The sequence below is a fragment of the Panthera pardus genome, unplaced genomic scaffold (assembly GCF_024362965.1).
Source record: "Panthera pardus isolate Hobbes unplaced genomic scaffold, ASM2436296v1 HiC_scaffold_16, whole genome shotgun sequence".
Taxonomy (NCBI): domain Eukaryota; kingdom Metazoa; phylum Chordata; class Mammalia; order Carnivora; family Felidae; genus Panthera; species Panthera pardus.
Genome location: NW_026526721.1, coordinates 151,326,893 through 151,354,579, shown reverse-complemented (window position 1 = coordinate 151,354,579; position 27,687 = coordinate 151,326,893). Strand labels below are relative to the sequence as shown.

At 41.2% G+C, this 27,687-nt stretch overlaps 1 protein-coding gene across 2 annotated transcripts in view; it reads left to right on the top strand.

Moving 5' to 3' along the window:
• Positions 1-19,643, top strand: part of OXSR1 (oxidative stress responsive kinase 1) — a 101,853-nt gene extending 82,210 nt beyond the window's left edge. For both annotated transcript variants that reach the window (XM_019418714.2, XM_053903992.1), the window contains 8 exons: positions 2,604-2,726; positions 7,377-7,412; positions 10,970-11,116; positions 12,729-12,793; positions 13,672-13,724; positions 15,291-15,359; positions 16,228-16,292; positions 16,926-19,643. In XM_019418714.2, the coding sequence (XP_019274259.1) occupies positions 2,604-2,726; positions 7,377-7,412; positions 10,970-11,116; positions 12,729-12,793; positions 13,672-13,724; positions 15,291-15,359; positions 16,228-16,292; positions 16,926-17,000 (633 nt within the window). In that variant the 3' untranslated portion in view covers positions 17,001-19,643. The remainder of the gene's footprint in view (positions 1-2,603; positions 2,727-7,376; positions 7,413-10,969; positions 11,117-12,728; positions 12,794-13,671; positions 13,725-15,290; positions 15,360-16,227; positions 16,293-16,925) is intronic.
• The last annotated feature ends 8,044 nt before the right edge of the window (positions 19,644-27,687 follow it).

Below are 27,687 nucleotides of genomic sequence, written 5' to 3'. Positions count from 1 at the left end.
GTTACACAATTGATGAATTAATTCTGGACTCTGTTAAATCACTGTTTGCAGGCAGCAGAGTGAATTGCGGAGTTGAGCCCTTTCCTCACACTACACAAAAACAGTGACGACCCACTAGGTTGATTATAATAAAAAAGACAGACAATAGCAAGTGTTGATAAAGATGTAGGGAAATTGGAACCCTCGCGCTACTGATGAAAATGTGAGGTGGTGCAGCCACGTTAGAAAGTAGTCTGGCAGTTTCTCAAAAGACTCAACAAAGCTTCCATATGAGCATAGGAGGAGTTCCACTCCTAGGCATACCTGGGAGAATGGAAAACATGTACACACAAAGATGCGTACAGGAATGTTCCCAGCAGCATTATTCATAATAACCAAAAAGTGGAAACAACCCGATTCTTCATCTCTTGGTGAATGGATATATAAAATGTCATGTGTCCATATGATGAAATATTTATTCATCAGTAAAAAGAAATGAAGTGCCGATACATGTCCTAATGTGAGTAAAACCTTTAAAACCTTATGCTCATCATAAGCTGGTTATAAAAGACCACATATTATCTGATTCTATTTATGTGAAATGTCCGGAATAGGCAAACGTACAGAGACAAAGTGGATGCAAGGTTGCCCAGGACTGGGAGGATCGTACGGAAACGGGCAGTGACTGCCGATGGTTAAGTGGTGTTTTTTGCGGTGTGGGGAAGTGAGGAAAGTGATCTGGATTTAATTGTAGAGATGGTTTCACAACTCTGAATATACTAAAAAAAAATGGAATTGGATGCCTTAAATGGTATTATTATATGGTATGTGAATTATATCTCAATAAAGCTGTTACTTTAAATGTTTTTTACATGTTTATTTTTGAGAGAGAAAGAGACAGAGCATGAGTGGGGTACAGGGAGAGAGAGAGAAGGAAACACAGAATCCAAAGCAGGCTCCGGGTCTGACCTGTCAGCACAGAGCCCGACGTGGGGCCCGAACTCACAACCGTGAGATCATGACCTGAGCCGAAGTCAGATGCCTAACCAACTGAACCACCCAGACGCCCCTAAAGCTGTTACTTTAGAAGAGGAGCATATAGACAGTGACACCTCCATGAACAAAAAGCTCTTGGAAATTGAAAACGTCAGAGAAGAAATGAAAATATTCAATACACAGGTTGTATGGTACAGCTGAGGAAATTTCCCAGAAAAGAGACCCCAGATGGCCAAGAGATAGATTACAGGAGAAAAAGACAACAACATTAGAGGATCATTTGAGAAGGTTCAGTCTTTGAGTAAAGAGTTCTAGAAAAGCAGAACCGAGAAAAACAAGGGAAATCACTGAAGAAATAATTCAAGAAAAACTTCCAAAACAGATAGTCCTGAATTTCCAGATTGAAAGAGCCCTAGTGCAATGAATGGAAATAGGCCAGCACTAAGACACATTGCCATGCTAGCTCAGAATACTGGAGGCAAAAAAAAGATCCCATAGCTTCCAGAGAAAGGGGAAAGATCACGGACTGCTCCTCTGGAAGCCAGGTCACAACGAAGCAGTTGTGTGCAACATTATGAAAGAAAGTTTTTCTACTAACCCAGACTTTTTTACCAGGCAAACTATAAGTGAAGCGTAGGGATGGACTCGAAAAGTTGAGAAATGCATGGCTTCAGTTAATGTGCTATGCTAATAATGGAGGAAGTGCTTAAACTGAGAACAAGGAAGTCATGTGGTCCGGGAAACAGAGCTGTTGATAGACTGAGATCTGAAGTCCAGAGCTGGTGTGAAACCAGTCTAGGTGGGAGGCTCTGGTGAGGGTCTTCCTCAGGGAGGTGATGAATACCTAATAACGTATATGAATATGGTGAGAGGAGATTTATACAGAGAATTTGGGGATGAATATGACAAGTACATAAAAATAAGCAAATATTAACTATAGGGGAAACAAAAAAGTTATACAGTAGAGAAAAGTAATTGTAATACACAATAAGACTTAACTGTATCATTTATACAATCATGTCATGGAAACACTGAATTTTGATTTAACCAAAATTACAATGTATCTTGAGAAAAGAGGGGGGTTGATAATAGGATTAACTTCTCATCTTTTATAGTTCGAAGTCCAGTAGATAATTCCTAAAACCAAAAATTCAAGGGGTAATAATAAGAACACAGTCTTAGAGAGATGAATGTTAATTTAAAAAGAATAAGCCAAAATGACTTAAAAGTGGCTCCCTGTGAGTAAGAGGATAAAAGTTAGGAAATTGCTGTTTTTCTTAACAAAACTTGTGCAGCTATAGTACTCTTGAAACTGTAGGTATAATTGTGATTTTTAAAATGAAAAAAGCAGAATCTTCTTTATCTTGGATTTATTTATTTTGGGGGCTGAAAAAACTTTTAAATTTCTCGGAACATGAAACCATTGATAAGATTTGGTCTGTGACTTGACAGAAGAAGGATTTGGATGGTGTTTGGGCTCAAGAGTATAGAAGCGTAGGGAAAGTCAGTCGTGGGAGTAAAGACCGATAGTGGAGCACAAAGAGCAAGTGAGGAGTAGAAGATATGTATACTATACCTAGTAAATACCAAGCACTACCATAATCCACATCTCCCTTCCTAATGTGCAGGTTCGGAGAGTACCAGGTTCTAGTGGCCGCCTTCATAAGACAGAAGATGGCGGCTGGGAGTGGAGTGATGATGAATTTGATGAAGAAAGTGAGGAAGGGAAAGCAGCAATTTCACAACTCAGGGTAAGTTTTGTTAAGCTGTGTGCTTTAGCTAGAGCTCTGTCTTTTTGTCTGAAGCCTCTGAGATATGCTATATTCTTTGGTTCTGTTCAGTTTGACAGCTGAAGTGTGAAAAATACAAGGGTTAGCGATAGAATTTCCTTGAGCGAGTTATTAACAATAGGAACCCATTTAATTCTACGTGAAAAAGTGGACTGGCACATCTGTTCGGATATGATATTTAGGGCATATGAAAATGACCAAAATCTAGAGAAGGGGACTACTGTGTCTGAGATGAGAATACACTTGATAGGATTAATGGCTGATGAGACAATGCAGAAGAAGAGATTATTGAACTTGAAAGCCTAACAATCAAAACTTTTTCCCTGAAGTCTGCAAACCTTCTGCCTGAAGAAGAACAATATACCTTTCTTCAGTTGGTATATCCTGGAGGGTGTATGTTTTGGTGTTTATGTACGTGGGTGCATGCGTGTGTGTGTGTGTGTGTGTGTGTGTGTGTGTGTGTAGACAGAGGTCTTGTTTTGGTTTTATTCCATCACTCTTGCCTAAAGTTAATGCCTCAAGTTGATTGTTAGGACTCATTCCTAAGAATAGAAATGTACATGAGAAATACTAATGTTTGAGGTTCATCGTGGCTTTTACCGCCTAGAACCTTTTTGTGGTATGAATGGTGGGTAGGTGGTACATGTCTGCCTGCTTATAAGACCTGCTCCGTCATAGCACTTATGACTTGCTGGTCAACATTGAAGATTTGTTGATCTTGTCAGCTGAAGTCTTTGAGTCTAGTCTTTTTGCAGAGCTAAGTTTGTAAAGACTTTGCCAAGGAAAATTGGTAAAAATTTATTACATTCTAACCTTGGAAAGCTCTTCAGGAGATAACAGATATAAACATTTGATTACATACAATTGTGAGTTTATTAAAATGTGAGACTGTGTGTGTAAAGAGACTTTCTCCTTACTTTTTCATATGATTCCTCCTTAAATCAGTATTCTTTTGTAATGTTCTATTAAAGTGATCAGAGGAAGGTAGAGGTACATGAATCTTGTAGTTCTAGCTTCCTATGAAAGAGATGATACAGTGTTTTCTCTGACCAACATACAATATTTGGGAAGAAAAATTACAGTGTTTCAATGTCTGACTATTACCCCCTAGCTAACTGTAAGAGAAATTTATTTAAAATTTTGTAGTTCTGAAATACATATAAGATTTTATAGTATTTTATAACCTAATACACTGATATGTAAGCAGCATAGAAAATTATATACTTTTGTAGTTTTCACGTTAGCCATTTTTGATGCTGTGAATTCTTTGGTGAAAGGAGGGTCTTTTAAAACTAAACTGAACTATGTTGAAAGTAAATGCCATGATCACATGGAGTAGGGTGCAAGGATGGTTCAGTATTAGGAAATCTTGTAATATTAATAGGCCTAAAGAGAGGTCAAGTCATATTCTTATTTTGATACGTTCCAAAAAAGCTTTGACAAAATTCAGCACATATTCAAAATAGACTCTTATGGAGATCCAAATTTCCATCTTTATATCATTTCCTTTTTTGGAAGTTCTGAAGAACTTCCCTAAACAGTTTTTGTAGTGTGGATCTGTTGGTGATGATTTGCTTAAGGTTTTTTTGTCCAAAAATGTCTCTATTGTTTGTATCTTTGTTTTGAAAAGATACTTTTGCTAGGTATAGAATTTTAGAATGATAGGCTTTTTCTTTCAGTATTTTGAAGATGTTGTTTCACCATATTCTTGTTTGCATTGTTTCTGTTGAGAAATCTGGTATCCCTTGTCTTGTTCTTTTATAAGTTACATGTCTTTTTACTCTTGCTGCTTTTAATATTTTTTTTCTTTTTGAATGGTTTTTTGAGCAATTTGATTTTGATATGCCTGGGTTTATTTATTTCCATGTATCTGTGGGTGTATAGATTTTTATCAAGTTTGGAAATTTTCAGCCATTATATTTTCAAATATTTTTTTCTGCCCTTCATGCACCTCGGAGGCTCCAATAACATGTATATTAGGCTGCTTAAAATTATCTGCAAGTTCACTGATTTTCCTTTTTAAAAATTCTCTTTTTATTCAGTCTTATTTTGCACAGTTTCTGTTGTGGGCCTTCAAATTCATTCATCTTTTCTTCTGCAATATCTGATTGCTGCTAATCCCATTCAGTCTATTTTATATCACAGACATGGTAATATTTTAGAAGTTTGATTTCATGCTTGTTCATTTTTTACACTTTCATGTCTCTACTTAACTTTTTGAAGCTAATGTGTATTATAACTATAGTATAGTTATAATAACCATTTTAATGTCCTTCTCTGCTCATTCTTCCATTTATGGAACAGTTTTATTTGATTGACTATTCCCTTCATTATGGCTTGAAAAGTGTTTTCCTGAGTTGAGGAAATAGGGCTAAGAGTCCAGGGAGACGGAAGCAGATAAATCAGTAGAGTACCAGGGAGGAGAGAGCTACACACAGAGAGAAGCTCAGAAGTCTGCAGAGGTTCCCTTGTGAGGGTTCAGTGGAATACTCTTCAAGGAATACATGTGAGAAAACCGCCTGAGACGGGGTAGCAGCACCCAGCCCTCACAGAGAGCCAGCAGCAGTGCCCATTTCCACCAGCCAGAGTGTGGAAACCTGTCATTCACAAGACATTGGGTAGAGTTCTCAGAAAGCTTGTCTACGTAGTGGGGAGCGTATAGCCCTAGATTGAGCACTGCTCCAGATCCAGTCAACAACTCATAAAGCAAAATCCGAAAGGATGAAGCTGTTTCCAAGTAATTTGACTGTACTCCAGAACAAAGCTCAAGAAGATTTATAGAAATACAAAATTATCAGCATGCAGCAAGATAATATTCACAGTATCTGGTATCCAATCAGAGGTTACCAGGTATGCAGAGAGTCAGGAAAACAAGAACAGTGAGCACAATTTATGCCCAGATCTTGGTCTTTAATGCCATTCTGTACTAAGAGAACAAGGGCCCCTTGGAGAAATGGCTGATTCCAGGGCTTACACAGGGAAAATACAAGATGACTCTGGAATATCTTCTTTTGTCAAAAAAAAAAAAAGGCGTTTTATTTAAAAAAAAAAAAAAAATCATAATAATACAAGGCCCAGATTGAATGAGCTCCCACTGACCAAATTAGAATTTAACTATCAAAATCCTTAAATGCAGTAATAATTTGTAAACCACTTAAAAACTAGGACTCTGTGAGTCTATGCCAATAATGAATAGGTAGATTATAAGTGGGGGAGAGGGATGGTTTTTCATTACAGTAAATTGCCGGTGCTGACTGGGAAATGTAGAGGAGTATTGGAGGGCAAAATCATCACTTTATAGCCAGGATAGCAGTCATAAAAATTAGGTCAGACAAGGATCATCAGTGGGTGCTAAGTATAGGGGAAATTTTTGATGAGCAGAATATTTTCAGGGTCTGGAAGTGTCTTCTCCACAGCTTGCCTATTAGTTACAAGGGGAAAAATAGGTACCGCATACTGGACAACTTGGCAAATGCCTGGACTAGCTGATGAAAATTAGCATGATTGTGAAATTTACTGAAATTTACTACTATAGTAGTATGAAGTTATAGAAGAGAATATCCCTGTTCTTAAGAAATACACAGTAATGGTTCAGTGGTAAACAGCTACAGTCTATGCAACTAATTCTCAGATAGTACAAGAGCAATATGATTGGTTGTGTGTGTGTGTGTGTGTGTGTGTGTGTGTGTGTGTGTGTGTGTGTTTAAAAAGAGAGAAAGTGAACATCTAAACAATAAAGCAGATAAGGAAAAAAAGTTAATGATGGGTGAATCTGGGTCAGAGGTATACTTGTGTTCTTTGTACTGTTCTTATTCTAACAGAAATTTATGTAAGTTTGAAATTATTTCCAAACATAAAGTTAAAAAGCGTGTTGGGTTGGCCATATACTTGCTGTGATATATTAGCTATCACCTGAACCTTGATTCTCTTCAATGAAATAGTGATGAAAACTTAAAAAAGCCTAAGCTGACCTTTTAAGTAGTCTAAATTTATGCTTGGTAGAATTTACCAGAAACTGATGTTTGTTTAAAGATATGTTCAGGGTTTTGTTTTTTGTTTTTTTGTATTCTCCATTACCTGTATCCAGAATCACTACTAACTGTTATGGTTTACTAAATAAATTTAGCATAGATTTTTCAAGTGGCAGATTATACATTTGCCAAAATTTTCAGTTTTGGCTCCAGAGTGTTCTCCAGCTGAAGCCCATAATACAAATTACTCTGCTTTGAGGGTGTGTTGGATAATGAGCTTGAAGGCTTGCAGTTGGTCTAGGATATTATGTACATAACATGTTCATGATTAGTAGAAAGAATTGTACTTTGAAGAGTGTGACCTCCCTGCTGCCTGAGAACTCAGTCCCATGTTTGTTTATAAACCTCAAGTTGGGAACTGTTAAAATACCATAGAACATTGATGTATTAAAGGCTACCTGGACAAAGAATACAATAGCATCATGATATTTTCTTTTTCCAGAAAACTTTCACTAGAGTTACCAGTGACTTAATGGATCAGAATGAAATGGAGTTTACTTGCATTTCAACATTCAGTGCAGTTTGGAACTACAAGTAACCTAAGTTTTGAGTTAATAAGCCTTTTTTGTATTTCTTTTAGTCTCCCCGAGTGAAAGAATCATTATCAAATTCTGAGGTAAGTAGTTGTGGGTTTTGAGTCATTAAAGTGTGTGTGCTTTTGTTTTGTTTTTAATGGTAAGCACATTTTTTTTTATATGTGCCTAAATGGGAATGAGAATTTGTAGCAGCCAAATTTCATCAGAGGTATCGATTCTGAGTTTGAATGGACTTCTGCAGTAAGTCGGCGCCATTGCACTCATTTCAAAAGTTGGCCTGGGGGCACCTGGGGGCTGAGTCAGTTAAGCGATCTCACAGTCTGTGAGTTCGAGCCCCGCATCAGGCTCTGTGCTGCCAGTGCAGAGCCTGGAGCCTGCTTCTGATTCTGTGTCTCATTCTCTCTCCGCCCCTCCCCCCACTCGTGCTCTGTCTCTCAAAAATAAATAAACATTTAAAAAAAAAAAAAAAAAAAAAAAGGTTGGCTTGGAGGCCCAGGAAGTTCTTCCTTCCTTTCCTGCCTGACTTTATGAATTGCTTTTTTGGCTTGGGCCGCCTAAAGTGGAAAGTCGTCTTTTTGCATTAATCTGTCCAGGAATTTGTCATATGCTACCTATCGTTTTTGGGTTTCACCCTTCTATCATCTTCTCTTGTCATATACATTATGTTGTCTTTAGTTGTTGCCTCATTATGATAGGCAGTCCTACTAAACAGAGTCCTGTTGGGCTGGCCTGCCTTACGCTCATTACGTGAAGATAACAGTCGTTTTGGGGGATGCATTTTTCCTTCGGGCAGCATCTACATTCCAGGCTCAGTAGTGATTTACCAGTTCCACATCTTGACCCGTTAAATCAGTTTGGTTTTGGCCCTATTCTTAGAAGTTGCTTTTTTCCCACTTGATTTGTGTGTATAGTATACAATTTTGTACACGATTATGTACAGGATTTGTCTACATGGTATCATATAGTTTAAGACTGAAAATAAATACTGCACTTCAGCATATTAACAGGCCAATTACGTCAGAACTTACATCAGCACTGCGATTCATTAAGATTTCTGGTTCCTCCTTGTGCTACCTGGTAGAATTGCATCTCCTTACCCCTTGAAGTAACTCGTGGCCATGGCAGTTGCTTTGGGCAATGAAATGTTAGCAGAAGGAAGAGCCTTTCTGTTGTTCCCTGGGTCCCCTTACCCCTGCCACCACAGCCTGCGTCCCTGAATGAGGATGATCCCAAACTTAGCCTCTGCTAAGAAAAGAAATAACTTTTCTTCTTACGATTTTCTGAGCATTTAAGATTATTTCTTACTCTAACCTAATCTAGACTAATTAATTCTTAGTTTCTCCAAAGTTGAGTGGAGAGGGTATTTTACAGTTTACCCAGAGTTGTTCGTGTGATCTTCTTGTCCCTTTGCCTCAGTGACATTCCCATATGGACTCTCACAAGCTCATACTCATACTTCAGGGCTCATTGCTTTGTTATGTTTGAAATTGTGGTGAAATAGACATAACATAAAAGTTACCATCTTAACCATTTTTGTGGGTGCAGTTCAGTGGCTTTCAGTACATTCACACTGTTGTGCAACCATCAACCGTGCAACTCCACATTAGCAGTCACCCCATTTTTTCCTCCCCCCCCACCAGCCTCTGGCAGCCACCGTTCTATATATACCTCATGAAAGTGGAATCACAAACCATAAGTCCTTCGAGACTGCCTTTTTTCACTTAGCATAATGCCCTCTGGGTTCATCCATGTAATATGTGTCAGAACTTCCTTCCTCCCTCCCTTTTTAAGGCTGAATAATATTCCATTGTAGGTATGTATCATATTTGTTTTTCCTTTCCACTGGACAGACAGTTGGGTTGTTTTCACCTTTAGGCTGTTGTGAATGATTCCAGTGTGAACATGGCTACACAAATATCTGTTCGAGTTCTTACTTTTAATTCTTTGGGGCTTACCCAGAAGGGAATTGCTGGATCATATGATAATTCAATTTTTAACTTTCTGAGGAATCACCTTACTGTTTTCCATAGTGGCTGCACTATTTTACATTGTCATCTGCAGTGCTCAAGGTTCCAGTTTCTCTATATCCTCTCATTGCTTTGTTTTGTATAACCTTTCAGTTAATATAAGTTAGCATATATGTGCATGCAATTTGGAAACTGCCCTTTTGAAATAGTGCTAATACTCCTATTTAATATTTTCAAATCTTTTTTTTTTTTTTAAGATTTTTTTATTTTTAAGTAATCTCTGTACCCAACATGAGGCTCAAACTCACAATCCCAAGATCAAGAGCCACACAACTCTGCCGACTGGGCCCGCCAGGTGCCCCATCAATTTCAAACTAATCTTACGTTCTCTTTTTCTATCAAAATTCAGAACCACAGAATTACTTTTTTTTTTTTTTTTAAGTTTTTTGATGTTTATTTCTTTTTGAGAGAGAAAGAGAAAGACAGAGTGTGAATAGGGGAGGGGCAAGAGAGAAGGAGACACAGAATCTGAGCCCAAACTCATGAACTGCAAGATCATGACCTGAGCCAAAGTTGGTTGCCTAACCCACTTGAACCACCCAGGTGCCCCAGCACCAGAGTTACTTGAATTTCCTCTGTATGAAGCTAAATGAATACAAAACCTTACTTCTTTGCCTCTCAATTTTGTTTACATGCTGTCAGCCCGTAGACCTCTCTTGTTGACCTTTCAGTTATTTTCTCTTTCAACTGTTAAGTTTTAGCCATTGTACTTTTTTCATCAACTTATAATTTTGAATATGTTCACCTTGATTTTATACTCAACATCAGTCTTTTCCCCCCAAGTTACCTAACTAAAATTTATGAAATCTTTCAAACATGCAAAATAGATATATAATGTCTATGTTGGCTTTCGGTCTTGAAAAGCATTTCAGATATTTTAATGAATCATTGGTTAATTGTTTTTCTTTATAAGTAATAGAAAGTTCCAAGACATAGAAAAATGTAGCTTCTGTAATTTCCCTTTACTACTTAAATCTGCATCTTAGAGGTGCTATTTGATTGGGCAAAGAGGGTAGAATAGATGTAGTTGAAAGTAAATATGATGTAATGAAATGCTATTCTGAAGAAAAAAATGAACTCCTGGTATATAGGCTGTAATATGGCTAAACCTCAGAAAACTGTGCTAAGTGAAATAAGCCAGACACAACAGAGAGCATGCACTTCACTTACATGAAAGATCCAGAAAAGGCAAACTCATAGGGACAGAAAGTAATCAGTGGTTGCCTAGGGCTGGGTGTGGGAGCTGGAGGAATTAAATGTCAATGGGCACAAGAGAACTTTCTGAGTTGACGGGAACGTTCTAAAACTAGATCGTAGTGATGTTTGCACAAGTATAAATTTTCTAGAAACCACTGAATTGTATACTTACAGTGGGTGAATTTAGTGGGATATGAATTACATCTCACAAAAGTTGTTATAACAAAAAAGCCTGGTAGAAATATTTGACTTCCATTTGAAGTAGATGTATTCAAGAGATGTAGAGATGTGCCAGGACGCCACACAAACACTGCTTTGAAAGTGTCACCCTGGGAGGCCCTGCCTGCCCGTCAATACACCTCCCTCCCTTTCCACTCAACTGAAGCAGCACTGTGTGTATGTTCTTGTTACAGCTATTTCCGACAGCTGATCCCGTGGGTACTTTACTCCAAGTTCCAGAACAGATTTCTGCTCATCTACCTCAGCCAGCCGGGCACACGCCTGCACAGCCAACTCAAGTCTGTCCCCCAGCCCCCGCAGAGCCGGCAAAAACAGCCCAGGTAAGCAGGAGCGCACTTGAGCGGTCTGCCTTCTGGGTAGATGAAGAAAGCAGAGATTGACGTGGAACACAACCTTATGTAGTGAGGTTGCTGTGGTGGGAGATTTTGAAACAAGTTAGAGATTCTGTTCTCACAGTTTTAAATGTATACAAATAGGCGAGTTTTTCAAGGATCCCACAGGTTTTTAAGCAGCATAATAAGTTAATGACGGATAACATGAACCACATTCCAAACATCAGAAATTCGGGAGGTAGTTTCCGGTCAGCTCTTTATGAGCTCATTATTATTCTGCGGCCGCTGGAGTTCGTCTCACACTAGGATTGTCAGCAATTCTGTTTCCTTTTCTTTCGCTTATGCTTGCATTATCGATACCGTCTCCCGTCCATGATTTTCTTGTTTTCCTCTTTTTTAAGATATTTGTCAATTTTGTGAGGGTTGATTTCATTAAAGTGAAGTGATGTAATCCATAAATGCACGTGGTCAGTCACACACAAAAATCACAAATACTCATACACTGAAAGCAGTCAAGGGAGTGAGGGCCCCACTGTGTGTGAATCCCTCCCTCGCTTCCCTCAGGAAATTCCAAATACCGTGCAGAACACGTGACCTTATGCCCCATGGTTAGAGTAAGCTTTCCAGAGTCTATTCATTTATTAGACATTGGAGACTTCATTTTTTTTCCCCCTAACATTTTCAATAGAAAGAGGTAAAAATGCAAGTTCTGATTTTTTTTTTCTTTTGTGTCTCCGTGATGGTCTGCCTTTAGAGACCACTGCTGTGAGAAGCTTCCGGTTAGTCACGGACTTTATGTAACCTTTCCATCGAACCCAAGCTTTCTTTTCATTTCTTTCCATCATATTGGAAAAGATACAGTTAGCTTATGAAAACTGATGGAAAGATTGGATTTACTTTATAAACGACTTAAATAGAATGTGTCTTCTCTAGTAAGCAAGGAATAACTTAACAGTTTTCAGAGAGGATTCGTTTAGCCATCAGAAGATCTGGAACCTCCAGGCCAGTTTAGATCCTACCTTGTACATTGCTGTGTGACACGCTGGCAGATTTTTTAAAGTTTGTTTATTTATTTTGAGAGCGAGAGCATGCACGAGTAGAGGAGGGGCAGAGAGGGGGAGAGAGAATCCCAAGCAGGCTCCGTACTGTCATTGCAGAGCCCCATGCGGGGCCTGGACCCGTGACCGTGAGATCACGTCCCGAGCCTAAACCAAGAGCTTAACTGCCTGGTGCCACCCAGGCGCCCCTACACTGGCAGAATTTTTAAAGGGGAAAACCCAGCCTTCGTGTTTTTCACCCTTGTAGAAGGAAACAAGGATCTGAAAACTGCAAACTATAAACGGCTGTGTATGGAATTTCACGTGGGGTTGAGAATTATCTTCCTAACTGTGCTTGACTCGTGCTGGCACTTGGTTCTTTTTGTTGCCTTGGAGTGCATGTCCTCCCAGAGCAGGGAACATGTCCCAGGGACTGGTCTGGCCTCCCCTGGAGATGAAGGAAATTGCCGCCACGTGGACATTTCCTCTGCTGGTGACCGTGAGTGAGTAACCTCCGTGCTTGGTAGACCAGACACTGACTTTATACTGTCAACGATTTTTAGGCTCCGCCTTCAGGAGCAGGCTCACAAGAAGCCAAGATCCCAGTCAGCCTCGTACTCAGATTAAGGCAAGTAAACGGCTTCTGTTTGTTTCCTCAATACTCTAAAGATGCTTTTCTTCCTCTTTGCAAGTAACTCTTTTTTCGCGAGTGAGGGAGGGGCAGAGAGAGGGAGACAGAACCCGAAGCAGGCTCCAGGCTCCGAACTGTCGGCACAGAGCCCGACGCGGGGCTCGAACTCATGAACGGCAAGATCATGACCTGAGCCGAAGTTGGACGCTTAAGCGACAGAGCCACCAAGGCGCCCCATCTTCTGCTCATTTTTTAATTGGATCATTTGGGGTTTTTGGTGTTAAGTTGTGTAAGTTCTTTATATAATTTTAGATACTAACCCTTCTGTCCTGTATCGTTTATCATTTTAATTATACCTTCTGGGGCTCTTACATTTTCCTCTTAGTTTTATATGATCATCTTAGTGGGAATAAGCACGGGAGTACACATGTCAGATTCCCCTCAAAAGCATGAGGGCTTTTTTGGTTTGGTTTTGTCTACTTCGTGCTTGGGATTTTCCCCTCCATTTATTTATTTCCAGTATAATTAACATACATTGCCATGTTAGTTTCAGGTGTATACTGTAGTGATTGAGCAATTCCATACATTACTCGGTGCTCATCACAATAAGTGTGCCCTTAATCCCCTTCTCCTATTACCATGAGGTTTTTATATTCCGCAGTGGAGAATATAAGTTAAAAGGGTGTAAGACTGTTAGATGCTCACTCTTCAGTTGTTTGGTCTGAGCCCTACACTGTGAGCATGTTAGAACAAATCATATGATCTATGGGAACAGAAAGAACGTTCTTTCTTGAGGCACAGCTTTCCTAGTGCATGTTGGCAGCATCTGTATGCATGAATTCAGTTGACTTTACACATTCTGTTTTCTTTCATAGGAATTCAAAAAAAGAACTAAATGATATTCGATTCGAGTTTACTCCTGGGAGAGGTGAGACATCAAAAACATTGAAAACAAAATAACTTCTAATTTATTATTTAATGAAATATATCGTGAAGTTTTTGTCCTTTGGATATATTTTGCTTTTAAAAGATGATGAAAACGTTCTTGGTTTAAAGGTTTGGGGTAGCATATGAATACAATTCAAATACAATTTATTTGCTACTAACCTCATTTATAAAACCTACCGTAATACCAACAGTAACGAGTGTAGCTCTAATCTGCGCCCTACTATAGTAGGCCAGGCATTGTGCTAAACATTATATCTCATTAAATTCTCAGAGCAGCCCCTAAGGAAGGATTATGGTCTCCATTGCATAGATGATGAAGTTAGAGAGTGGGGAGGTTACTTGTTGCTATTCACACAGCTGGAAAGAGGAGCAGCCAGAATTCATATCCACATTTGTCAGGGTGCAGATTTCTTACTCTTCTCACTGAACACGGTTGTCCTTCTCCATGACAGTGAAGAAGAAACAAGGCTTCCAGGCTCCTCTCTCCCCAGGCTGAAGCTGAGCCCTGACATGCATAGCTTCTGGCCTTGAACTTCTCCCTGAGATGAGGCTTGTTTCTTTCTTGCCTTTGTTACTCAGGGTTCAGACTGGGGAGGTGACCTGACTCCAGCACATTTGTCCTTTGTGCCGTGCTTGTTCTCCCCGCTATCTTGGTATCATCAGTAACTAAGTACGAAAGAGAACAGATACAGGTGTGCAGAGGTGTATCTGTTTCACTGTTTAAAACCAGGAAGAGTCACATACTAAGGAACTAATTCAAATCACTGGTAATCACTGGGTTCTACTCCTGAAGCCAAGACTACATGGCATGGTAACTAACTTGAGAATTAAAAAAAACAAACAAACACACACTGGTCATCAGCTCAAATGTGTGCCCGCCCCTTCCCCACCCCGAGGTCCTCCTGTTCCTCTGGGGGGCTCAGTGTTCAGCAGCCCTGAGTCACAGTTGGAGATGAGATCAGCTTAGGGACGCTCTCTCCTTGTCTTTTCATTTCTGTTACACCCATCAATCCGATTGTGCCACCTAAAATAACAAGTAGATACGAAGAAAAGCCCACCGGAATAAAAAAGAAAGTGACTTCAGCAAAACCCTTGGGGTGTGATCTCCAAAGGGAAGAGATTACAATTTGCTTTTTCAAGGTGTACATGAAAATAAAGCATTTTGTTGTATTAGCCCTGGAGGTGTTGCACGCTCGAGGTCGCCTCTCAGAGCTGATGGGGCTCGGGGCCACGGTGACCCTCAGAATAGGAGTTTCCCCTGTGGCATCACTGCGGGGGCTCTTTTGAGCAGAACCTGTAGTCCTCTAAATTACACCATTCTGTAGAAGGTTACCTTTACATCGAGCTGATATTGGCCGTCTGGCTGCTATAGATTCGGCCCTCTAGCCAGCCCCCGTGGTGGGAGGAACCTTCGTGTGGGGAGAGGACTCCACCCGCCTCCTTGGTTCTGTGGATCTAGCAGCTAGCCTGGGCCTGGCAGTGCCAGCACCTCCTCTGAGAGGTAGTAGTGACGTGACAAAGAGCACCTTCTGCTTTGTCCCCGCAGATACCGCCGAGGGCGTCTCTCAGGAACTTATTTCTGCTGGCCTGGTCGATGGAAGGGATTTAGTAATAGGTAACTACTTTGTGCTCTGCCCTGTGCCCCTGTGTCTCTGTCTGTGTATCGAGGACCTAGAAAACCAGGTCTGTCTCATTGAGCAGGTCTCGTGGGTCTTGGGACGGTCCTGGTGTTGCTGAAATAGCAACAGCTATTGGGGACAGTTCCTCACAAAACAGAAAGTCTCCTTTCTACGTTTGTGACTTGGAGTGGCAGTGAGTCGAGGCGCACTTTAGGTCTCTGGGAAATACTAGTAGGACTGATGACATAAGTCACGAGTTAAAGTAAGCTTAGCCACATCTAGTCCATTTCGGAGGGTGAAACTCGACCCTTCTAGAGCTAAGAGGTAAGGGAAAGTCATTAGAGGTTTATTCCTCGAAGAAGCAGGAAGTAAGAAAAGGCACAGTCGGCCCATGTGTACATGTTATTGAAGGAAAAGACCATTGTCTACGGCCAAGCAGCAAGTGTTTCTGTAAAGGACCAGATAGTAAGTAGCTTAGGCTTTGTGGCCCATGCACTGTCTTCGTCCTCTTTAAACCATTCCCGGCCCACAGCCGGACTAGAAACAGGCTGCTGGCCAGAGTTGGCCAGCTCCCAGTCTAGAGCTTTCTGGCCCAGGAGTAGGCAAATCCTACCTCTTTCACCTGTGTGTTTTGTCCCAGTTAATACAGTATCCTAAAGAAAGTTAATCTGACCACGATTCAAGATTTATTTGTGCTACTTAGGGTTAAGTTTAAAAGATAACTTTTGTTTAGGGAGTGACTTATCTTTCTGCTTCCATCTCGGTTGACCATAGAAGATTCTGAGCTACCGTTTAAGTTTTTAAAGTATGGTGGAAAGTAGAGATTACTTAGCTTCTCATTACTTTCTGTTTGTGTGATTACAGTGGCAGCGAATTTGCAGAAAATTGTGGAAGAACCTCAGTCAAATCGATCTGTCACTTTCAAACTGGTATTCATCCCTTCTTCTTTAAACTATCTTTACACAGCAGCAGCCTCTGCAGAACCAGTTTCTATATTCCCTGAGTGATGAGAATATTAAAATATGGCGGATTGTATTCATTTAGCCTTCCTGAGGCCCTAGGCTGATGTCGCTTTTTTTTTTTTTTTTTTTTTTATGTTTGTTTATTTTCTGAGAGAGAGAGCGAGAGCTCAAGCAGGGCAGGGGCAGAGAGAGAAGGAGAGAGAGATCCCAAGCAAGCTCTGGGCTGTCGGCGCAGATCCTGATGCGGGGCTCAAACTCATGAAACATGAGCCGAAACCAGTAGTTTGGACGCTTAACCTGAGCCACCCAGGCGCCCCCTGATGTCTCCTTTTGAGTGTCCTCTCTTCCCCTCTCCCTCCCAGGAAGCCTCCTACCCCACGCCCTTGACTCCTCTCAAGAGAGTATTAGCCAGTCTGACTCCAGCTTTTTACCCAGCCCCCACCTTTTCTGGAAAAGACACTTGATCTGCCCCCCGTTTGTATCCCAGGGACCTGTCCCCCACTGTCTTCCTTCCCACAGTCCTTGTGTCAGTCAGTTTCAATTGCTACCTGCGATTTTGTTCACAAGTAGCCACAGCTTCTTATTTTGTTTGATTCCTAGGCATCTGGTGTCGAAGGCTCGGATATTCCTGATGATGGGAAACTAATAGGATTTGCCCAGCTCAGCATCAGCTAAACCACAGCCCTGGAAGAGGCGGCCTGAGGAGATTCCACACATGCGTATCTCTGTTGCTTCTGTTGGCCTAAACCCACTACTGCCAAAGAACCCAGCGACAAACCTCCCGGCTAGGAGCTTTAGAGGTCTTTCTTTATGTTCTTCCTGCCATCACTTCCCCTTTTTCCCACAGGGAGAGAAAAGTCGGATCACCAGTGGCCAGCATCCCTTTAAAGAGTTCCGTTAGTAAACTTACCGCGCGTGTCCCCTGTCTTCCTCCATCTGAGAAGGGGTCCACGTGCCTCAAGGCCCAGGAGGGAGATCGGTCAGCTCATCTTGCCTTACTCCAATGATGGCGCTGGGTGGAAAGTAGCAGCTATATTGGGCTTCCTCCTCCTGCCTGTTCCCCCACACCTGACAGGATGTGGGCATCTTGGGATATCTCTTTACCACTGAAGTAGCAACTAAAAGGCGATTGTTTAGCTGGAGCCCAGAGAATTTAATTTAGTGATTTTTTTTTTTTTTTTTTTTTTAATCTGTTGTGAATTCTAGCAACCTTTGTTAGGAAAAAGCACAGCCTCAGAGGAGGCAGCCTAAACTGTGTTTTTGTTTTGTTCGTGTTTCTAAGCGTTTTGCTGAAGCTGCTCTCAGGCACCCCTCTTCATCCCTCCCTCCAGAAAGGGTTGCTAGCCTTAACTTCAGCTGGTGCAAAACATCTGTAGTCGAACTTCAAGCCATCAGATCCTTCAAAGTGGAAGTTTGGACCTATTGTAGTGAAAACACCGAGTAATGGCCTATAAAAGTGAACTTTCCCAGCAGTGGTTTTGAACAGGAAAAAGCAAAAGTCATATCATTGTGGAAGTATTTATTTTCGAATCTTAAAAAAATTCAGTTGAGGAAGAACTGCTCCTCAGTCCTCCCGTGAAAATTTGCCTGGCCTCCACGTCATGAGGAAATGAAAGGCTGAGCTCTCTACAGCAATAAAGGAGCCTCTCCAGGCCAGCGAGGCCTGCCTTCCGCCCCTCTCCTGCACTGACCCTTTGGAGGGGGTCCACACTTCTGTGCGCTGAACCCGACCCAGGACGGAAAGTGAAACCACATGTGCCGTGACTTTTAGGATTTATGAGTAGACAGTGTTCATCTGATTTTCTATAGAAGTAATATAAATTATTCTTTAGGTTTCGAAACGAGCACTCATAATGCAATATGTGAGTAGTCGGTGGGGCCGATTTTCTTTCCTACTGCTTCACAGTCAGCCTTTGTCTAACCGCAAGTAGCCCTAACAATTTTTGTATTCGAAAGGGACACTCGATCTGGCCTTAAAATGACACACAAAGATGGGCTGTGGCCCCATGGAAAGGGGAGAGTTGCCTCTTACGGAATCGCTCAGGCCCTTTCCAGCACTGTTGGTCTGCGAATAACAAGATCACTTCGCCTAGTTTTCTCTCGGAGAGTCTCTGGAAACCTCCCCCACAACTGAGTCGTCACAGCTTTTGTTTCTCATTCTGAGCTTGTAGTTTCAGTCATGGGTTTTCTTCCCCTGCCCTGGGTACAGAGACATACTGGGAAAGGAGTGGATGTTGGGGAGAAGGAGGGGGGGAGGCGGGTTTGGGATGGCAAGTTGGGAGGAAAGTAAATGAGAGGATCACACACCAAAGTCCAGGGTCCCAGCAGGATTGGTAAGAAGAGGGAGCGTGCTGAGCCTAGTGAAGGAAGAGAAGATTGATCAGCTTGCTGGAAAAATATTTAGCTTTTCTTTCTCTCTCTGTCTCTTTTTTTTTCTTTAGGCAGGTGGGAAGAATGAGGGCCGGGAGGTGGGAATAAGGTGACAGTGTCCTCTTTGGCACAAGACTAGTGGCTTGCCTTAGAGTCCATATTTTGGTTTCAAGCAAGCCATCATCATCTACTTACTGATAAATCCAAGGGGTGGTGGCATCACTCTTTTCTGGCATTTTCTTTGGAGGTGGTCTGGAGCCCAGGCTGGGGGTCAGCGGCATCCCACTCCCCTGTTCAGTTTCTCCAGCCAGCCATTACCTTTGAATGACCGTGGGACATGTTTGAATGACAGCATGCCAATAGCAGTGGGCTGGGGCTTTCTTTTTCTTTTCGGTTCATTTTTTGCCCTGCTGGGAACTAGGAGCCAGACACCAAGCCTTAGGACAGTGTTCTCTCTTCTTCTGCATGATGTATGGTGGACTCCCTTTGCTGACTTACACAGCGATGCTGAGAAAATACGTGAACAGAAACTTCCCAGGTGGGACAGCACGTGACACGTTGAGAGACCTTGCTCCTTTCCAGGAGTGGTGGTTCGGGGTGCACCTCTGTCTTTGAGTCCCCAGGATCCCCTGGTCCCTGGGGGTAGGGACTAATTCAGCACAAGGTAACATGTGCCAATGCTATTTGTGAAATGTATGGTCTTACTCCAAATGACTAATGGATTTGTTTGGGTTTTTCGCTTAAGTTTTGAACCAAATCCTAGAGCCAGCTGATACTATTTAATGATCTGAGGATAGAATAATGGTGTATCAATAAACGGAGGTTCCTCCTTATGACGTATGCTAGATTATGGAAGATGTAAAATATTTGACCTTCCCCCTCCCTTTTTTTGACTTTGTATTTTGCTGCATGTTTCCTTCATTTTTAATCAATAAAGAGTAAATTGTCTGTGGTGGTGTAAAGATTCTTTAAAAAAATCTTTTTTAATGTTTATTTTTGAGAGAGAAACAGAGTGCAAGCAGGGGCAGGAGCAGAGAGAGAGAGGGAGACACAGAATCTGAAGCAGGCTCTAGGCTCTTAAGCTGTCAGCACAGAGCCCGATGCAAGGCTCGAACTTACCAACCATAAGATCATGACCTGAGGGGCGCCTGGGTGGCTCAGTCGGTTAAGCGGCAGACTTCGGCTCAGGTCATGATCTCACACTCCGTGAGTTCAAGCCCCGTGTCGGGCTCTGTGCTGACAGCTCGGAGCCTGGAGCCTGCTTCAGATTCTGTGTCTCCCTCTCTCTGACCCTCCCCCGTTCATACTCTGTCTCTCTCTGTCTCAAAAATAAATAAACATTTAAAAATAATAATAATAATAATATAAGGTCATGACCTGAGCCGAAGCTGGGCGCTTGACTAAGCCACCGACGTGCCCCAAAGATTATTTTATATTTTTAGTGCTTGTGGGTGGGGAGCAGTGAGGAGTGGGTCAGGGAGTCACTACTTAATTTTTCATGTGAATGGAGAAGAACCAAAATGTACATAAGCTAAAAAATGTGTGAATTGATCTACAGGTTCCGTAGAACAGCTTAAAACCATCGTACGAATGGGGAAACTAAGATCCCGAAGGGAGAGAGAAGATCTGGCCAGGGAAATCTCATATGGTGGGGTGTGGGATTTCCTTGTATTTATGTTTTCTGTTTGACTCCGCTCGGGCTTTTGGATAGGGGAAAGATGCAAGATTTGAGCTCTTGGGAGTCTTTCTGGAAAATTCAGCAGGGCTGAACTTGTCCCTCTTTGGCTTTGATATCGAAATGGTGGGGTCACACGTGAGATTGTAGGCTCCTCTGTATTCCTCCACCACCTTGCGGATAAGTAATCTGTAATTGAATTTGCTTTCAAGATAAGCAGGCTGTAAAAGTGGACTCGGACTACTGTGGGGACAGAGGAGGTGCTAGTCACTCAAGAGTGACCGAGATGTATGTGGGGAGAGGAAGGAGGTGGCAGGGCAAGGGTAAATAGAACCTTTCCGTTGCCCGTTTCCTAACAAGGTCGGATGTTGGCAGGAGGCCTGATTCCTTAGCTCTTCCTCATTGTAGTAACAATTCTCAGTGCGACAGTGCAGAAAACAAAGGATTTCTCCTTTGGACCAGCTCATCTACACCACATTTTTTGCCTTTTGTTGTTGTTGTTTTTTTTAAATAGACTTCCTTTTTTAGAGCAGTTTTAGTTTCACAGCAAAACTAAACAAAGTACCCAGACTTGCATGTACCCTTTGACCCCACACGCGCACAGCTTCCCCCACAACCGGCACCACAGTGGTATGCTCGTTACAGTCAATGAAGGTTCATTGACATTAACACGTCCTTATCACCCCAAGACGATGGTTGACGTACAGGTTCACTCTTGGCTGTTGTACATTCTATATAGATTTAGAGAAATATATAGCGACACGTATCCATCGTTATATAGAATAGCTTCACTACCCGAAAGTCCCCTGTACTCCACCTGTCCTCTCCCTTCCCTCTAGTCCTGGGCAACCACTCATCTTTTTAGCGTCGCCACAGTTTTGCCTTTTCCAGAGTGTCTTGTAGTTAGAATCCTACAGTGTGTATGTAGCCTTTTCAGAATGGCTTCTTTTGCTTAGTAATAGGCATTTCACTGTGTGTGTGTGTGTGTGGTTTGATAGCTCGTTTCTTTTTAATGCTGAATAATAATATTCTTTGGATGTACCACAGTTTATTAATCCAATTGCCTATGGGTTTCTGTCAAGTTTTGACAATTAGGAATCAAGCTGCGGTAAACATCTGTATGGAGGTTTTGTGTAGATATGTTTTTAACTCCTTTGGGTAAATACCAGGGAGCCCAATTGTGGATTGTATGGTAAAAGTGTAGTTCTGTAAGAAACCCCCAGCTGTCTTTCAAAGTGGCTGTACCATTTTGCGTTCCCACCAGTGAATGACAGACTTTCGGTTGCTCTACATCCTTGCCACCATTTGGTGTTGTCAGTGTACAAGTCGGTTCGTGGCAACCCTGCGTGGAGCATGCCTCCCAGTACCATTGTTCCAACAGCATTTGCTCACCTTGTGTCTCTGTGTCAATAAAGTATTTTTTAATTAAGGTATGTACATTGTTGGTGTGCTTGGGTGGCTCGGTTGGTTAAGCGTTGGGCTCTTGATTTCGGCTTATGGTTCATGAGATTGAGCCCCACATCGGGCTCTGTGCTGACAGCATGGGGCCTGCTTGGAATTCTCTCTCTTCCCCTCCCCCACTCTCTCTCAAAATAAAAAAGCTTAAAAGGTATACATGTTGTTATTGTAGACATAATGCTATCACACACTCAGTAGACTACCACGTATTGTAAACATAACTTTTATATGCAGTGGGAAATGAAAAAAGTCGTTTGACTTGCTTAATTGCAATGTTTGCCTTATTGCAGTGATCCTGAACCCAACCAGCATTATCTCCAACATATGCCCTATGTCTGGGTTTTGTTTTGTTTTGTTTTGTTTTGTTTTGTTTTGTTTTTTGAGAGAGAAAGAAAGTGCAAGCAGGGGAGGGGCAAAAAGAGAGAGGGAGAGGGAGAGAGGGAGAGAATCTCAAGCAGTCCCCATGCTCAGCACGGGCTATGAGATCTTGACCTGAGCTGGAATCAAGAGATGCTTAACCTACTGAGCCACCCAGGCTCCCCTGTGCCTATATGTCTTTGCAAGTATTTTCTCCAATTTGTGGCTTATTTTCTTATTTTTTCTTCATTCTTTTTCTTTTCTTTTCAATTTAAATTCAAGTTAGTTGGGGCGCCTGGGTGGCTTCGTCGGTTGAGCGTCCGACTTCGGCTCAGGTCATGATCTCACGGTCCGTGAGTTTGAGCCCCGCGTCGGGCTCTGTGCTGACAGCTCAGAGCCTGGAGCCTGTTTCAGATTCTGTGTCTCCCTCTCTCTCTGCCCCTCCCCTGTTCATGCTCTGTCTCTCTCTGTCTCAAAAATAAATAAATGTTTAAAAAAAAAAAAAAATTAAAAAAAAAATAAATAAATAAATTCAAGTTAGTTAACATATAGTGTAGTATGGGTTTGGGGAGTAGAATTTAGTGATTCATCACTTGCATATTAACACCCAGCGTTCATCCCAACAAGTGCCCTCCTTAATGCCTGCCACCCATTTAACTCATCTTCCCTTGCACCTCCCCTCCAGCAACCCTTAGTTCTGTGTTTAAGAGTCTCTTATGGTTTGCCTCCCTCTCCGTTTTTATCTTATTTTTCCTTCCATTCCCCTAGGTTCATATGTTTTGTTTCTTAAGGTCCACATATGAGTGAAATCATATGATATTTGTCTTTCTCTGACTGACTTATTTCACTTAGCATAATATGCTAGTTCCATCCACATTGTTGCTCTTCTTTTCTTTCTTATTTATATATTTGTCTTATTCTTTTAACTGTCTTTTGCAGTGCAGGAGATTTTAATTCTAAGGTAGTCCAGCTAATCTATTATTTCATGAGTCATATCTTTGGTGCTGTATCTTAAAATCATTACCATACCAAGGTCATCTAGATATTTGCTGACGTTATCTTCTAAAAGTTTTATAGTTTTGAATTTTACATTGAATTCTGTGATCCATTTTGAGTTCATTTTTTTGAGGAGTATAAAGTCTGTATCTAGAGGTTTTTTTGTTTTGTTTTGTTTTGTTTTGTTGCCTATTTTTCTTCCATTGCCTTCGCTCTTTGTTCAAAGATCAGTTGCTGGGGCACCTCGGTGACTCAGTCAGTTAAGCGTCTGACTCCCCGCATCTAACTGCACAGAGCCTGATTGGGATTCTCTCTCTTCCTCTCTTCTGTCCCTCCCTTGCTCTCTCTCTCTCGCTCGCAAAATAAAAAACATTTAGAAAAAATTTTTAATAAAAAGATCTGTGTTCTGTTCCATTGATATATTTGTCTATTCTTTTACTGATACTGTACTCTTGATTACTATAGCTTGATAGTAAGTTTTGAAGTCAGGTATTGTCAGTCCTTTGATTTTGTTCTTCAATATCATGTTGGCTATTCTTTTTTTTTTTTTTTTTTCAACGTTTTTTATTTATTTTTGGGACAGAGAGAGACAGAGCATGAACGGGGGAGGGGCAGAGAGAGAGAGAGGGAGACACAGAATCAGAAACAGGCTCCAGGCTCCGAGCCATCAGCCCAGAGCCTGACGCGGGGCTCGAACTCACAGACCGCGAGATCGTGACCTGGCTGAAGTCGGACGCTTAACCGACTGCGCCACCCAGGCGCCCCTCATGTTGGCTATTCTTGGTCTTTTGCTTCTCCGTATAAGCTCTAGAATCAGTTTCTCAATGTTCACACCAAGTTACTGGGATTTTGATTGGAATTATTTTGAATCAATAGATCAAGTTGAACTGACATCTTTTTTTTTTTTTTTTTTTTTTTCAACGTTTTTTATTTATTTTTGGGACAGAGAGAGACATAGCATGAACGGGGGAGGGGCAGAGAGAGAGGGAGACACAGAATCGGAAACAGGCTCCAGGCTCCGAGCCATCAGCCCAGAGCCTGACGCGGGGCTCGAACTCACAGACCACGAGATCGTGACCTGGCTGAAGTCGGACGCTTAACCGACTGCGCCACCCAGGCGCCCCTGAACTGACATCTTAACTATCCATGAATGTAGAATATCTCTCCATTCATTTAGTTCTATATTGGTTTTCTTCATCAGAATTTTCCAGTTTTCCTCATTTAGATCTTTTATGTATTTGTTAGCTTCACACATAACTAGTTTTGGAGGTGCTTATGTATATGGTATATTGTATTTTTAATTTCAAAGTCCACCTCTTTATTGTTGGTATATAGAAAAGTGATTAGCTTTTGTGTCTTAACCTTATATCTTTCAACTTAGTTCCAGGAATATTCTTGTCAATTCTTTTGGGTTTTCTATTAGATACTAGTTGTCTGGTAGATAATCATGTCATCTGCAAGCAAAGACTGTTTTCTTTCTTTCTTCCCTATCTATATACCTTCATATCCTTTGATGTATTGCATTAGCTTGGATATACAGTATGATGTTGAAAAGCAATGGTGAGAGAGGATGTCCTTGCCCTGGTCCTGATTTTAGTGGAAAAGCTTCTCATTAGTAAGTATGATGTTGGCTATAGGATTTTTGTAGATGTTCTTTTATGTCTTTGTTCATAAGAAATCTTGCTCTCCTGTTTCATTGCAGTATCTTTGGTTTTGGTATTAGGATAATGGCTGGCTCATAGAATGAGTTAGGAAGTATTCCCTTAGCTTCTATCTTCTGGAAGAGATTGTAGAGAATTGGTATAATTTCTTGCATGTTTGGTAGAATTCATCAGTGAACTCATTTGGGCCTGGTGATTTCTGTATTGGAAGATTATTAGTTATTGATTCAGTTTCTTTAGTTGATACAAACCTATTCAGATCATGTATTCTTGTAAGTTTTGGCTTGTGTTCTTCAAGGAAGTGGTTCATTTCATTAAGGTTATCAAATTTATAGGCATAGAGTTATTTATAGTATTCGTTTATTATCCTTTAATGTGCACTGGATCTGTAATGATGTCTCGTTCGTTTCTGATGTTAGTAATTTTTGTCTTCTTTTTTTCTTAGTTCATCTGACTAGAGGCTTATCAATTTTATTGATCTTTTCAAAGAATCAGCTTTTGGTTTTATTGATTTTTGCTATTATTTTTCTTTATTCTATTTTACCAATTTCTCTGATTTTTTTTTTTATATTCATTTTGAGAGAGTGAGTGGGGAAGGGGCAGAGAGAGAGAGACAGAATCTAAAACAGGCTCCATGCTGTCAGCACAAAGCCAGAGGCAGGGCTCGAACCCACAAACCATGAAACCATGAACTGAAGTCAGACACAACCCACTGAGCCATGCAGGCACCCCGATATCTGTAATTTTTACCTTCTGCTTTATTTGGATTTAATTTGCCCTTCTTTTTCTACTTTCCTAAAGCTTAGAATTATTTATTTTGGATATTTCTCCTTTAAAGTGCTATTAATTTCACTCTAAGGGGCACCTGGTTTGCTCGATTGGTTAAGCGTCAGACTTTGGCTTAGGTCATTATCTCATGGTTTGCGAGTTCGAGCCCCACATCAGTCTCTCTGATGTCTGCATGGAGCCTGCTTCAGACCCTCTGTCTCTCTGTCTCTTTCTGTCCCTCCCCACTCCCATGCGCATGTACCTTTTCTCTCAAAAATAAACATTAAAAAAAATTTTCACTCTAGGGGTGCCGGGATGGCTCAGTCGGTTAAGCATCTGACTTCAGCTCAGGTCATGATCTCACAGCTCATAGGTTCGAGCCCCATGTTGGGATCTGTGCTGACAGCTCATAACCTGGAGCCTGCTTCAGATTCTGTGTCTCCCTCGCTCTCTGCTCCTCCCCTACTCGTGCTTTGTCTCTGTCTCTCAAAAATGAATAAACGTTAAAAAAAATTAATAAATGTTCACTCGAAACATTGCATTTGTGGATCCCATTGATTTTAATAAATTGTATTTTCATTTCATTCAAAATATTGTAAAATTTCTCTTGATTACTTTTCGGACCCATGTGTTGTTTAAAAGTATGTTGTTTAATCTCCAAGTATTTTTGAGATTTTTCAGCTATCTTCATCTTACTGATTTCTAAAGAACTCAGTGTATGACAATGTTGACTCCTCCTCCTCCTCCTCCTCCCTTTTCTCCTCCTCCTCCCTTTTCTCCTCCTCCTGTCCTCCTCCTCTCTTCATTCTCCTCTCCTCCTCCCTCCTCCTCCCTTCTTCTTCCTCCTGTTTCCCCTCCTCTTTTTCCTCTTCTTTCTCCTCCTCTCCCTCTTCTTGTCTTTTCTTCTCCTTCTTCATGTTATGGCCCAGAATATGGTGGGTAAATGTTCTGTGTGAGGTTGCGAAGAATGTGCATTATGTTGTTGGATGAAGTTAGTCTATAAATGTCAATTATATCCAGTTGATCCATGGTACTTTCAACAGTGTCCTTACTGAGATTCTGCCTGCAGGATTTTGTTGTTGTTGTTATTTTTGTTTTGTTTTATTTATTTATTTTGAGAGGGGGTGGGAGGAGAGAATCCCAAGCAGGCTCCGTGCTATCAGTGCAGAGCTCCACAGAGGGCTCAATCTCACGACCGTGAAATCATGGCCTAAGCTAAAACTAACAGACACTTAACCAACTGAGCCACCCAGGTACCCCTGGATCTGTCCATTTCTGATAGAGGGATGTTGAAGTCTCGAACTATAATCATGGAATAATATATTTCTCTTTGCAATTCTATTAGTTCTTGCCTCATGTATTTTGATCATCTGTTTTTGGTGAATACACATTAAGAATTGTCCTCTTGGGGTGCCTGGGTGGCTCAATTGGTTGAGCATCTGACTTCTGCTCAGGTTATGATCTCACAGTCTGTGAGTTCAAGCCCCACGTCAGGCTCTGTGCTGACAGCTCAGAGCATGGAACCCGCTTCTGATTCTGTGTCTCCCTCTCCATCCCTCTCCCCTGCTTGCACTCCGTCTCTCTCTCTCAAATATAAACATTTAAAAAAATTAAAAAACAAAAAGAATTGTCCTCTTGGGCTCAAATAAATAAAATCAGAAATGAAGGAGATGAAATAACAACACCACAAAAATACAAAGGATTATAAGAGAATGTTATAAAAAATTACATGCCAACAAATTCGACAAACTAAAAGAATTCCTAGAAACATAAAACCTTCGAAAACTGAACCATGAAGAAATAGAAAACTTGTGTAGACTGATGATAACTTGCAATGAAATTGAACCAGTAATCAAAAAACTCCCAACAAACAAAAGTCCAGGACCAGACATCTGGCTTCACGGGTGAATTCCACCATACATTTAAAGAGTTAATATCGGTTCTTCTCAAATTATTCCAAAAAGAAGAGGAAGCAAAGCTTCCAAATTCATTCTATGAGGCCAACATTATCCTGACATCAAAACCAGGTAAAGATACTACAAACGATGAAAACTACCAGCCAATATCTCTGATGAAA